At 42.0% G+C, this 14,169-nt stretch overlaps 1 protein-coding gene across 24 annotated transcripts in view; it reads right to left on the bottom strand.

Moving 5' to 3' along the window:
• The window catches only part of EPB41L2 (erythrocyte membrane protein band 4.1 like 2), a 191,929-nt gene that overhangs the window by 109,680 nt on the left and 68,080 nt on the right, over positions 1 to 14,169 (bottom strand). For all 24 annotated transcript variants that reach the window (XM_083176718.1, XM_083176720.1, XM_083176728.1 and 21 more), the window contains exons 4-5: positions 8,262 to 8,366; positions 3,012 to 3,054 (exon numbers count right to left, since the gene is read on the bottom strand). In XM_083176718.1, coding sequence (XP_083032844.1) covers positions 3,012 to 3,054; positions 8,262 to 8,366 — 148 coding nt within the window. The remainder of the gene's footprint in view (positions 1 to 3,011; positions 3,055 to 8,261; positions 8,367 to 14,169) is intronic.

The following is a 14,169-nucleotide window of genomic DNA, read 5'->3' as shown; positions in this document are numbered from 1 at the left end:
AGGCTGTGGCAGTGAGCAGGGCTGCCTGCTAGCTGTAACAGCTCGCCCGGTCAGTATTCAACTGTCCCCCCCTGCATATGCTGTTTCCCCCTCGCTCCATTTTTGGAGCGAGGGGGAAAGGACGTATGCGGCCACTAAAACAGCAAGGCTCACCGCTAAATGCAGCGGGCTCTCTGCATTAGCCGCAAGCCTCGCTGTTTGAGGTGCCGGATGACGCTCCAACAGGGGGGATCCCGACAGTCATTATCCCGACTGCCGGTGCTCCGACGGGGGGTATCCCAACTCACAGGGGCTATTCTCCACTACCCCCATAGAATAGAATAGAACCTGTGGCGAGTGTAGTGCTTGCCCCCATCAGAGCACCGGCAGTCGGGATCCCGTTGTCGGGATACAGACCGTCATGATCCCCCCTGTCAGAGCGCCATACCACACCCGCTGTTTGGAGGAACAGCGGGATTCCCCCAGAACTTTGAATAGGGTGAGCGGCCGGCACTGGGGTTAAACAGCGAGGATTGTTTTCTGGCTGCATTGAATACACTAAAAATGCTCTGTTTCTGGACTTCCCTGTTCATTTAAAATTACCATCACCTGTTTTGAACAGATTAAGTGAGAGGAAAGGTGTTTCAATATAGGTGATGACAATCATTTATAAAGAGGAAAGCCCAGATAAAGAGCATTCTGTTCCCCCTGGATAGGGTTATGTTGGGCGGTATGGAACACTAAGGTGTGTTTGTGCGGGTATTCACTTAAACGGGAGGCTTCCAGCAATGCATGTGCAAAATTTACTACATCTTGAAAATAAAATACAACAACTTTTAGGAGGAACTAAATTAGCTGCAGGATTTACGTCACAGTTACCATTACACAAATATCACATGCTATTTCAGCAATAAATAAAAAAAAAGTACCCACTATGCAAATAATAAAAAAAAAAGTTAAGGCTTTCCTTATGCACAATACCAGGTACCAGCATTGTGAATTATATCTGGGATAGCAGTATATTTTAATCAAACCCCAGTCAAGAACAAAAGCGTTCATCTCTGTAGAATGTGGCCATAATAAAAGGCCAGGTCAGAGGTGTGGTGTCACATTGCAGCATGTGGCACACAACAAGCAGGAGAGTTAATAATTAAGGACTGTGCTCAGGGAATTGGAATAAATAGAAATGGCATTGGGCACTGTAGAGTGTTGTAGGAAAGTGTTTTATTAATGGTATACATACATTCTAAGAAATGTTGTAAACATGCATAGTTCCAGGACACTGAGCACTATCAATGAGCAACTCCCATTGTTAGCTTTAATACTGGACTTTGAGGCAGACTACGCCTTAAGCAGGTGTGGCCACACTGTAGAATTCATGCCAAAAGCCAACACACCTGCTCTTTATTCCAATGCAGCCAATAAATGAATTATTTAAGATGGAATCTCTTTAACCATTTCCCTGCTGAATCATTGCTGGCTTCTTTTCTGCACCAAGCCCATTTTTCCACATTTGTGTTAGTCACATGCCAACATCAACAGCTCTCATTTGGTCAAATGTATTAAGCCTTAACAACTGATAAAGTGGAGAGTGATTAAGGGGCAGATTTACTAAGCTCGGTGAGTATAGTATTTAACCCTTCATTGCATAATATTTTTATTTTTCTTATTTTCATGCTTCATGTGTATTGTACTGACAAGGAAAAATAATGACACTGATGGCCGTTTTGTGAACTAATCGCGTAGTATTGCTTTGAAGCAAATAGGCCACAACATGAAACGGCTGACTGAGTTTCAAGTGTTTTATATGAGATGTTTGGGTATGTAGCAAATTTGCAAGAGTATGCAATGAAGGGTTTAAAAAAAGTCAAATGTACACTTTTAAGCATAACAAAAAATAACCATAAGTATGTGCTATGGGAGATCTTCAAACTCCCGCCACCATTCCCGATGGGGTAAATGACGGCGGGCCCTATTCAATGCTGTCTTCCTCAACAGAATTGAACAGGGGATCTCAGCAGAACAAGCCCGCCTTCACAAGCCGGGAATTGACGGCCGGAGCGCGCCGATTCCCGTCCAATTCTCACGCCCACTCCCCCTTCTCGGCACGCGGGACATTGAATCCCACCTCTCAAATGAGCTTCGAGCAGGCTGAGAACATTGAATATCCCACTACAGGTAGAGTATCCGCTATCCGGACATCCCTTATCCGAATTATTCCAAAAACCGTGGTTTTTGGAATCATTCGAATTTTTTTTTTTTTTTAACCCCCCCTAACCCTCTTTTCATACTTACCAAGTCCCCAGGCGTCCACAGCAGGCCTCCGGCATCTTCTCCAGGGTCTCCAGCGGTCCCAGGAATGCATTGCGCGAGTGTGCGCGCGCGCCGGTGACGTCACCGGTGCGCGCGCACACTCGCGCAATGCATTCCTGGGACCGCTGGAGACCCGGAGAAGATGCCGGAGGCCTGCTGTGGACGCCCAGGGACTGCGTGGACGCCGAGGGACCACCGGAAACCATCAGGGGACAGGTAAGTATGCTTTAAAAAAATATATTCCAAAAACCGCAAAATTCCCCTATCCGGAATGCTCGTGGTCCCGAGCATTTCGGATAGGGGATACTCAACCTGTATATATTAACACACATTTTCGGATTGGGTTTGGCAATCACTTTGGGCTAAACGCCACGTTTATGGATTCTTGTATGCAGACCCAAAAATCTGCGAATCTGCAGCAAGATTGGGACAAGTTGCGCTGCTGTTGCCAGTGTTTGTATGCTGTTGAGACAGCAATTTACAAGAAGGGCAGAGCTAATTGGATCTACAGTATACCCATTACTTGTCTGATAGAATTTCTTGATAAAAAAAAAAAAATCATAATAACAGTTAATACATTTTTTTACTGAGAGGAAAAAAAATAGCAACATATTACATAGAATTTATTAAATGGATGGTTTCTTGGCTGATAAATGAAAAACAACAGGACAAGCTCCAGATACCTTTGGGGATATGGATAAGAGAGAGGAAGTACTTACTTCTAATTTGCTTCTTGATTTCCTTTGCAGGATCCAGCCAGTTCTTAAATAAGAGAAAGAACAAAGTTATTAACATACCTCAATCCATGCAGTAATGATTTACAAATTGTAGGTTTTTTTTTTTGTTATTGTGCTATACAGTATATTAGCAGCATACAAAATGCATGCATAACAAAATGGATAAAAAAAAAAAAAAAAAGAAGAGGAACAATCGAAAATCATACTTCAAATCAGTGCAGAGGATAGTGACATTTAAGGTTTTATCTGCCCTTGGATTCTAGAAAAGCTGTTTGGTCAGAAATTGCAGTGACAAGGCCAGAAAATAACCGGCCAAATGATTCAAAATTTCAGATAGATCGACTACAAATGTGTATTCCGAATACAGGCCACCCTCTTTACATTATCATACGCAAACAAAAAATAAACTGGGATTCATGCTCTTTTAGATTAGGCTCTAAAATGCTGAATATAATTTTCCATGTCTTTTTTGTTGATCTTTAAAAACTGCAATTTATTTAGCCTCACCCCTGTAATTGTGCTAAAGGATTACTCTACCTAAAAACAAAAGGAATGTGAAACCATCTACTGCCCATACACCACTATAGCATGTGTAACATATTAACACTTATAACAAGGAAGTTCAATGAAACAGAGCCTTCTTGTTTGGAAATGCTATTACAAACCAGCACAAACTAAGGTGTGTACACATGGGTCGATTAATGACCGCTGGTTGTGGCAGGGGATGCAGTTAATATCCCGGCGTTCAGAATCCTGACGGCCGAAATACCGACATATTCTCCCTCCGTGGGTGTCCACGACACCCCTGGAGGGAGAATAAATTAGTGTGCCGAGCGTAGCGAGGCACCGGGCCCGCTGCGTGGCGAGCGCAGCGAGCCCGCAAGGGGGGGCGATCCACGTCCCCCCCTTGTCGGCATTTCGGCTGTCGGGATTCCGGCGTCGGGATTCTGAACGCCGGGATCCCGACCGCCGGGATTCAGTACTGAATCCTGTGGCAGGACCCAGTGAGGTGGCTAACCTCATGATCTACTACAAATAGACTGTGCTGCACAGTCTTTTTACTTGCAATACCTATGCCGCTGGGCCGCATATCGCAAGGATTTTGGAAATCGGTCCTTAAGATTTTGACTATACTGTATTTTAAAAATCGGAAGGAAAAAATAGTTAAAATGGCTTTGTGTGTACACAGCATTAATGTGCGTACATTTCAAGAAAAGATTATAAAATGGGGGTGTTGTAAAGTTATTTCCCTGTAGTAGAGTTTAAAACTATGGGGGTATTTATCAAAGTTGTGAAAGATAAAGTAACCAACCATCTAAATATCATGAGTCTGTAAAATGTCAGGCAGAAGCAGAATGGCTAGAACTTTAGCGCTCACAATTTTATCATCTCTTTGAGCTTTGATAAATACCACTTTATTAGGGTTTGTGGGACAAGCCTTAGTAAAGATTTTTAAATGCAGTTGGCATCCTAAAGCATGGTAACAGTCATTAAGTCCAATTTAAGAATACTAAAACTATGGCCAGTAATCTATTTTTCAACTCCCCCACATACATTTAAAAATATTCACTTTTTTTCAGATTCCTCGATGAATTACCGATCTTTGATATCGGCTGGGAGTTGCCCGTTTGGTATATGGCTCCCAAAACTGCCCTCAAGTCATAAAAAAAAAAAAAAAAAAAAACACATTTAAAAATGAAACAAGGGGCAATATTCAATTGTTTATCGTTTCCGATCTAGAGTCTATTTGATGGGAGAACGTCGGGGTAATATAACATCTTTATTTTATTTATTTATTTATTTGGTACTGGTTCGATTTTGATCGAAGTGCATCTTATGCAATTGCATGCAATATAGCGGCATGCGATGCGATTCGATTTTTAATTGTACAAGCACCCTAATGGGTGCTTACAATGTTAAATGCACCCCCATTGTCAATGCGACCCCCACAATCAATGGCAACCTGAAGTGTGGCGAGCGCAGCAAGCCCGCGAGGGGCGGCGGTACGCATCCTTCGACCTTTTCATACCCCCACTATCCACGTCGGCGCAGAGCTGGTTATAAATAGTGTGGCGAGCGCAGCGAGCCCCGCGAGGGGACATGGATAACTTTACATGTATTCCGCGTCCCCTCCGGGGCTCGCTGCGCTTCAAGCTCGTATTCTGCGTCCGCTCACCACACTATCTAAAATCAACTCCACGTCAACGTGAATGGTGGGGGTATGAAAAAAGGTCGGAGGATGCGTACCGCTGCGCTCGCCACGCTTCGGGTTGGCGTTGATAGTGGAAGTGGCGTTGACAATGGGGGTGCATTTAACATTGTAAGCACCCATTTGGATGCTTGTACAATTAAAAATCGCATCGCATGCCATTTGCTGGCATGCAATATTTCATTGTACAAGCACTCCTGTTAATTTAACAGGAACATCGCATCGCACACCACTAAATATGGTATGCGATGGGCGCTGTGCTAGGAAACCAGTACCATTTATTTATTTATTAACAGTTTCTTATATAGCGCATACATATTCCGCAGCGCTTTACAGAGACTATTTGAATATTCACATCAGTCCCTGCCCCAGTGAAGCTTACAATCTATATTCCTTACCACATGTACATGCACACAGACATTCTAGGGTTAATTTGGTTTGGTGCCAATTAGCCTACCAGTATATTTTTGGATTGTGGGAGGAAACCGGAGTACCCGGAGAAAACCCACGCAAGTGTGGGGAGAATATACAAACTCCGCACAGTTAGAGCCATGGTGGGAATTTAACCTATGACCTCAGTGCAGTGAGGCAGTAATGTTAACCATTACACCATCAGCGTCCAGAGACATTTTTGAAGCAAGAAAGCAGCTAAACCTGCCCAAAAAAAATAGCGTAACGTGAAAAGTCCTGTTTGAGCACTCAACCAGGTCGTTTTCTTCTATTCCAACTTTCAGACTCCCCTGGGGTGCGAGCTGAAATGTCGGCATCAGCAGCTAATCTGGTCCGAGGGAGCAACAGTTCACTGGCTCCGTTGCACACCATCTAATGGCTGCCAGCCATGCTGTGTGATTGTATTTATTCATTCATTCCTCTTATGTGCAGTTTTTTCTTATTTCTTGGCCTCCCAAGTAAGCAGCAGTTGAGAAAGGGATAGTTGGTGCCATTTATGTAAGGCACCAACTAGCCCTTTCTCAACTGCAGCTTATTTCGGAGGTGAGCCCACCGTAGCGCCTAAAGTATCCTAGTGATACAAACAGTTCTGTATCTTCTATAATGAAGCCTATTAAAATCATACACATTATTTAAAAGCTGAATGATGTGAATTATGCCCAATGTATTGCTGAAGAAGTCCCGTCAGCATTAGAAAAATAATAAAATATAAAAGATTTTGGACTATTTTTGACACAAACAAATTTGTCTAATTTTCACATTAGCATCTATGATAGATTTCTTATTGGCAGCCTTTGGATTAAGTTTCAATACATTTTTTTAATAAATTACATGCTGTTTGTATGCCGTTTGATAGGTTTCTTTTTTTTTTTTTAAATAAAGCTAATGTCCAGTGCTTTTGTTACATTAAATATAACATTTATTAAGTTGTTATTCTAATGAATCTAAATAGTTTCTCATGAAGAGAATAATATTGGTTTATCATGCATTTTGTAAGCTTGAATGTATTAACTCTTTGCATGATGTTCATGAAACGCTGGACGTTCCCATGTCCCATCGCCATGAAAAATGGGTACGCGAACAGGACGATGTGTGCCGGCACTCCCAAAAAAAAGTCAGTTTCCACTAACTTAACTGAGAAGCCAGGAGAAATCTTTGATGGTCACCGATAGAGGAAACATGCAGGGAATTGACGGAGCGGCTTCTCAGGTGCTTGGCAAGCTGTGATCTTAGCAGTTTACTGAGCCAGCCAGAATCAGTGTGTGCATCAGTAGCTACATTTGGGCAACTATTTTCTATTAAAAACTTTACTTTAGAACGGTTATGTATATTTCCCTCATTCAATACATGGTGAAATTTACTCAAGGGCTATTTTCCATCAATCTCAATTGATTTGGTGTTTCAGTGGCTAAAACACACAGATTACTTTTTTTAAATGTTAGTAACTCATTGATTTACATAAAATGTAAAAAATAAATAAAATGTGCATATATACTTTCAATAATTGTTCACAGAACATACTCTCTACATCACACACAAAATAAGGTCCCAAGGAGTGCCATAACCAGACACTACAATTCTGTAGTCTAAAAATAACAACATCTCCAAAAGGCTGTTCAATTTAACTCAAAGTTGCATCTACAAGCTGCACAGAATACTGATGTCGAGAGTTGTTGGGATTCCTATCTTCTGGTCATTTTACCATTGTGTCTGGAGGCCTCCACAGTTTAACACACAAGAGTGCCTGGCATTCAGCTCACCCTCTCCGCAGCTGCAACCCAGCACAACAGCTGGCTCATAAATGGGTCACTGTACAGACTGCACTGGGACAAGTGAGACACCTCATTCAGCATTCAACATTACATTAGCTGAAGGTCACAGAAGGGAGACCTTTATATCTAGAATGGCAACAACCCTAACAGGAAAACACTGAGTCAGAAATAACAAATTGTCAAAAATAAAAACAAAACTAAATTTTATTATGCTGAACAAAATTAAAATAAAAGGCAAATACTAGTTAAACCACAGCAATCTACAGTACACTCCATAAAAAAGCTCTGTATACGCATAACATGTCAGGAATTATTACAACCTCTTGCAGAGAAAACTACTGAAGCATTTAAATGTGTTAAATTCAAATATGAACAAGCTCAAAGCTTCCCTGAGGAAAAATAAACAGCAAAAATTCATTCAGATGAAGGAGTGGAACAAAGGAGTGGAATTAAAAGTCAACTTCAATATTACCATGCGTTTTTCGCACTCCAGTATTTCGATTGTGTCCATGGCGGGATTGTGTCCATGGCGGGATTGTGTCCATGGCGGGATTTCATACCGAATCCGGCCAAAGGATCCATATCATTGCACTATATGAATGCATTATTTAGCACCAATTCAAGGACACTACTAAAAGCTACATAATCTGTATAAGCTAGAGAATAAGCACACTGACTGCAGCGTTCTCTCAAAGACCCAGTTCAGATGAAGGAAAGGGGGCTTGTATATACAGTATGTAATATGCTTTCATTGACAAATATCTGTATCTATTGTGTATGGAGTGTTAAAGTTCAGCGTACCTTCTGATCAGAATTATCACGATACAGAAGTCCAAAATAATCAGTCTCCAGGAGGTTGAGATTCTCACAGACCTTGAGAAATAGCGTCTGTCCTTTTGCACGTTTCTAAAGAGAAAAATATACAGCATATTAAATATTGCTTTAAATTCATAATTTAAGTACTGAAACAACAACAGTAAAAAGGGTTGATTCAATAATACTCGCAATGTGAGTCCGTTAGAGTAATGGTGTGTACACACGGTCGACGGATCTGAATCCCATTGTAATCAATTCGCATGGCAAGCCAGAAGAAGCACCAGCAATTTTGACAATATAGTACAGAGCTGTACTATATAGTCAATGCAGCCATGTCTATCTGGCTTTGATTTTTGCGGTGTGGGATCGCATGGTTAAAAAACCTGTGCGATCTGCATGCGATGCCGATACAATTTTGACTATATAGTCAAAATTGTATGCTGAATTGTACCATGTGTACACACCATAAGTGCCACTCTTCCAGTAGGTCTGTACTTGCAGAGATTTGATCACAGCCACCTAATGCTGCGGACAAAACCTGGAAGTTCCGGGCTGTGAGGGAAAAGAATGCAATGCAGTCGCTGGTATTCCCACACCGTTGCCACAGTTCCTCACCCCCCCCCCCCCCCCCTCACACATAACGGAATCGATTCTCATCAGAAAGAGTTCTTTAAGACCTTTAAAAACAGGTTGTCAAATACTTTTTTCTGAACATAAACTGCATACAAATGATGGTTAAAAAAACCTACATACAATACATCATTATCATGTATTAGTCAGCACCACAAGCCAGTTTAAAGGAAGGAAGTAGCTCAAACTCATTGCTAATCAAGTGCATTCTGTTGCATGCTACAGCTCACCGCACGCAAGGAGCCATACCTATAATGCCTCACCTTAGATTGCAATGAAAGCATAACTCCAAATGCTGTACGTTGAAATGGATATCAGAGTTTTAAGCCATGTACACAGTAAGATTTATCCACACGATTTTAACTAGAGATAGTCAAAATGGCCTAGCAATTAATTGCACCGCGTGTACACTGCAGGCAACAGCGATGTGTGGCCCAACTATAGCCTGGCAGGATAGGCATTGCAGGCAAGGCAATTTTGTGCCCGTGTCTACACCGCTTTACATTAAACAAAAGCAGTGTTCCAGGACAGATAACTGAATGAGCAAGTCTATGGATTCTAGGCAGCAGCATTTATAGTGCAGCAATACTCAGTGGGCAGTATTCAATGAAAAAAATTCTCTGTGCATGGCGAGAGATTTTTTCTCTCGCCATGCACTCTCCCTGTTCCGGAGCCTCCTGCTCCCACTATTCAATGTATTTAAGACTCGCCGCCACTCGCGGCGAGTCCTAACCCCTGCAGCGGACGAGCGTCCGCGGCAGGGAGCCGGGGGACGGAAGCAGCCAGAGAGATTAAAGTCTCCCTGGCTGCTCCAGAGGAATGTGGAGGGGAGGTGGGCTCCCTGGGACCCAGGCAGCACAGGCTGCCCCCCCCTATAGCCAGCGGGGGACCCAATATTCACTGCACCCGATCGTGCATATTAACGATCGGGTGCAGTGAATATATGAATATCAAGAGACGGAAAGAGAAGAAATGTCCTTATTGGGTGCACCAAAAAGAGATAATAAAACTTAACCTTTATTAATAATTCATCTAAGAACTGCGAGATAAAATTGAACACATAATAACAAACAAAGGTGGGGTTAACACAATTTAAAAACTAGGTGGCGGGCAGATGTGGCAGAAACTTTATTGGATAGTCAGTGTGTTGGGACGGAACAGTATTACAAGATCTGATCTGTACAGCAGGATTACTTCTGCTATCAATACGGATTACTTGACTGTGCAAAAGCGGGTTTATACAAAAAACCTCTTTATAATGGTGCTTTTCTTAGACGTTAACTCACAAAATGAGTATCAGTGGGGTATAGGTGTTTGTTGCATGGATCTATCCACACTGTATTAATTTGAACAGTGTGTACTCCAAAGAAGGAGGATCCCTCAAACACCGTAGTCTGAGCAAGTGCTTATTCCCCACACATGTACCAAGTGAGTACTGATACTCAGGTTCTGTCACAAACAGGTTATCTAATTGCCAGTGGTACACTACCCAGCGTGGAGACGCTCCGAGATCTGGTAGTGTGTATTCCCAATGTCGGGGATATAGTGGCTGCACTGGTTATAATGGCCAAATGTATTGGTTCAAAGGAGCCGCCTCCAAATACAATATTGCGTTGTATTCAGTGATTCGATGGCGTAATCACCCAATGGTCAGGGTTGCCACAGATATACCACAATCGACAGAGTGGAAAACATAGGAATACACCATTGAGCGTGGAGACACTCCTCAATCTGATGGTGTGTATGCGTCTAGGAGGCTGCACAGCTGCTATGACCAGTAACCCAGATCCAATGGAGCCGCCTCCAGTTGGTGTGATAAACTCAGACGTGAGCGCCTTAAAAAAGGCTATAGCGTCACTGTCACGTTACAGAATCGAAATACACAAATAAGAAAAATAACAAAAAGTCTGCCTACATCTGCCTGCGCACCGCTAGGCAGACTTTGTTATTTTTCTTATTTGTGTATTTCGATTCTGTAACGTGACGGTGACAGTGACGCTATAGCCTTTTTTAAGGCGCTCACGTCTGAGTTTATCACACCAACTGGAGGCGGCTCCATTGGATCTGGGTTACTGGTCATAGCAGCAAATTTGCAGAAAATTTCTACATGGAGAGAGACGGCGAAAATCACTTAGAAAGACTGCAAATATTTCACATTGAATAGGGTGGTTCACTTTTGGAGAGCAAAATGCTCTGTCCAAGGCGAAAAAAAGCTCAAATTCTCCATAAAACACGGAGAATTTTTCTCATTGAATACTGCCCAGTTTCTTACTAACCTACAAACTATTTCAATTAGTAGTCCCCAAATTTGGTCCTCAGGGACCTTTAATGATTAATGTTTTCCAGGTCCCTTGTGGAGTTGGCAACCACAGATTTAAAATGAATAATAAAAAAATTGCAAGACACAATCTACATATACAGTAGGTCTGGAAATATTGTGAGAAAAAGTTAAAAGCCAACCACCGCTACTATGTTATTTACATGTAAAATAAATATAAAAAGTAAAAAGGGAACAATGCAGCCAAGCCTTCATTTACAGAGCAAGTTACACAAAGGGAATCTGCTTGGCACAACTGATCAACTACTGAAAGAGAGCAATGAAAATTCAGTAAGCTGACTACAGGAGATTTTTTCAAGCTACAAAAAGACATTTCAACGCTTTAAAGCTAAATATAGTAGTTACATTCAAAATTGAAATACTCAAGAAACATAACAAGATCCAATGAAGGAATGACAAAATAACAATTCTAAATAAGCCACACACACACAAACTAAAGGATGTTGTAAATGAGATTGCTCAGAAAAGGGGCTTCTGAGCGATATCTATTTCAATATCCTCTAGTGTGTACACTCAATATGGCAAATTACCCTCTCCCTCGCCTGAAAATGTACAGATGAAAGAGGACCTCGTTAAGGAGGCGTCACTTCCTCCCCACAAGTACACAAGTATGTATGTGCTTGCTGTGGCCAGCACCCAACCAGGTCCCCTCTGCTGCAGTGGTCAGCTAGTGTGTGTGTGTGTGTGTGTGTGTGTGTGTGTGTGTGTGTGTGTGTGTGTGTGTGTGTGTGTGTGTGTGTGTGTGTGTGTGTGTGTGTGTGTCATCGCATTGCTTGGCTTTTTGTGCCGTGTGATGCGATGAGATCTCAGTAGTTAATTTATCCACTGCACCCTGAGTGGAATGGCATCGCACAACGCATCTCATGGCCCTTTTTTGTGGCATGAGATGTGAGATGCGATCTCAATAGTTAATATTGTAAAACACCACCACTCTCCACGTCACCCCGAAGCGTGGCGTGCGCTTTCATACCCCCACTATGCACGTTGGTCTGGAGTTGATGTTATATAGTGTGGCAAGCGCAGTGAGCCACCGAGCCCGAAGCGTGGCGAGCGGACACGGATTACCTTACATGTATTCCGCTGCGCTCGCCACGCTTCGGGCTCGGTGGCTCGCTGCGCTCACCACACTATATAAAATCGACTCCACGCTGATGTGGATAGTGGGGGTATGAAAAGGTCGGCGGACGCGTTCTGCCGCCGCTCGCCATGCTTCGGGGTGACGTGGAGAGTGGTGGTGTTTTAGGTGTTTTACCATATTAACTACTGAGATCACATCTCACGCCACAAAAAAGGTCCATGAGATGCGTTGTGTGATGCCATTCCACTCAGGGTGCAGTGAATAAATTAACTAAATTAACTACTGAGATCGCATCGCACAAAAAGCCAAGAAATGCGATGTGCAATGCGATTTCACTACATTAGCGTACGTAGGAAATCTGGGCGCCCTGCTAGGAAACAAGTACCGTATAAATATGCATCAGTACTTTTCAATTATATACTATTATGCATGAAGTAACACACACACACACACAAACTGACTAGTAAACCTGTTTTATGGGCCAATGCTGAAAATCACATTGGCACATTCACAATACTCTCCTTTATCCATTTGAAAAGGTTTCCCTTATGGTGACCAAGTTTTCGGTCCCCACACCGCAAGAGGTCCCCACTATGTGACTGTGTAAACAGACGCAGATCCCCACAATGTGATAATTACCAGAAAACACACACATGGGTGGACCCGGTGCATACACCATTGGCCAAGTGCGATCACACCTCTGGTGCAATAGCCTCTAAACCATGCTTGCCTACTCCTTAAGGGAACACATAGCTAGGCAAATTTTTGAATTGCACTGATGATTACTAGGGAGAGTATATATAAACTCCTATCTATCTGTGCTAGTAAGATGAAAATTATACATTAAAGCAAAAAAAAAATATCAATCCGTTTCACCACAGGGTCATAGAGTTGACAAGAGGAGGGGCGACATGCATTGGGTCGACCACTGAAGGTCCAGACAATAATTCACCCTTACCATTTGTACAATAATATATCGCCTTTCATTGTATTCATTAAGTCACACAAATATTTCTATCAAACCTAGGAATATTAGTCAAACAAATTCTTAAATATTGTGAAAATGACTACAGGGTACATAGCATTAGGGTTCTATACATGTGATTTTGTTATTGATGTCCAGGTAATGAATCATTAAATTCTTAAATGTAGATTCACTTTTAAAATCCTTTTTGTAACAAATAATCTAAGCATTTACTTGATAAAGATGCTGTCATATGCCATTAGTAATGTACTTGTTGCAAGGTCCCCACTAGTCAAAGGTGAATGTGTGTGAACTATGCAAATAAAATGGAAATGAGGTCCCCATTAGCCATGTTCACTTGGGTTTTTTCAGGTCCCCACTAAGCATGGCCAGAACATTACTTCATAAATTTAGATAATTGAAGTTGTGTATAAGTTAGTAAAGCTATGGATACAGTTACTGATTTTTTTCATACTTCTAGAATGTTTAGAAAGGGTGGTCCCCACAAGTGATGATCAGATATTAATTCACAATTAACAACTTTCTCCTAAAATTCTTAGCTTTAAAAAAAAAAAAAAAAAAGCACATTTGACAGCGAAATGTATTTGAACTGGCAAAGGATCCCCAAACATGAGACATTGAGTGAGCTTTGATCGACAGTGTTTTTTCACATGTTTATTCTATCAGTGGCAAACACTCTATTCAGTGTACAGTCACCTAAAGCTCCCAAACATATTACCCAATAGCGGCTGTCGATACCGTTCAGGGACTTCAGCGGGATCCACCGAACATGCAGGTCATTTGGCTATATTGCCAAATTTACCTGCATGCTTGGTAGATATCAATCATCATTAACGATATGGAGTATCCACACTAGACAATA

Source organism: Crinia signifera, chromosome 3 (genome assembly GCF_055691185.1).
Source record: "Crinia signifera chromosome 3, ASM5569118v1, whole genome shotgun sequence".
NCBI classification, from domain to species: domain Eukaryota; kingdom Metazoa; phylum Chordata; class Amphibia; order Anura; family Myobatrachidae; genus Crinia; species Crinia signifera.
Note: the sequence above shows the minus strand (reverse complement) of the source record. Positions and strands in the feature narration are given on the sequence as shown.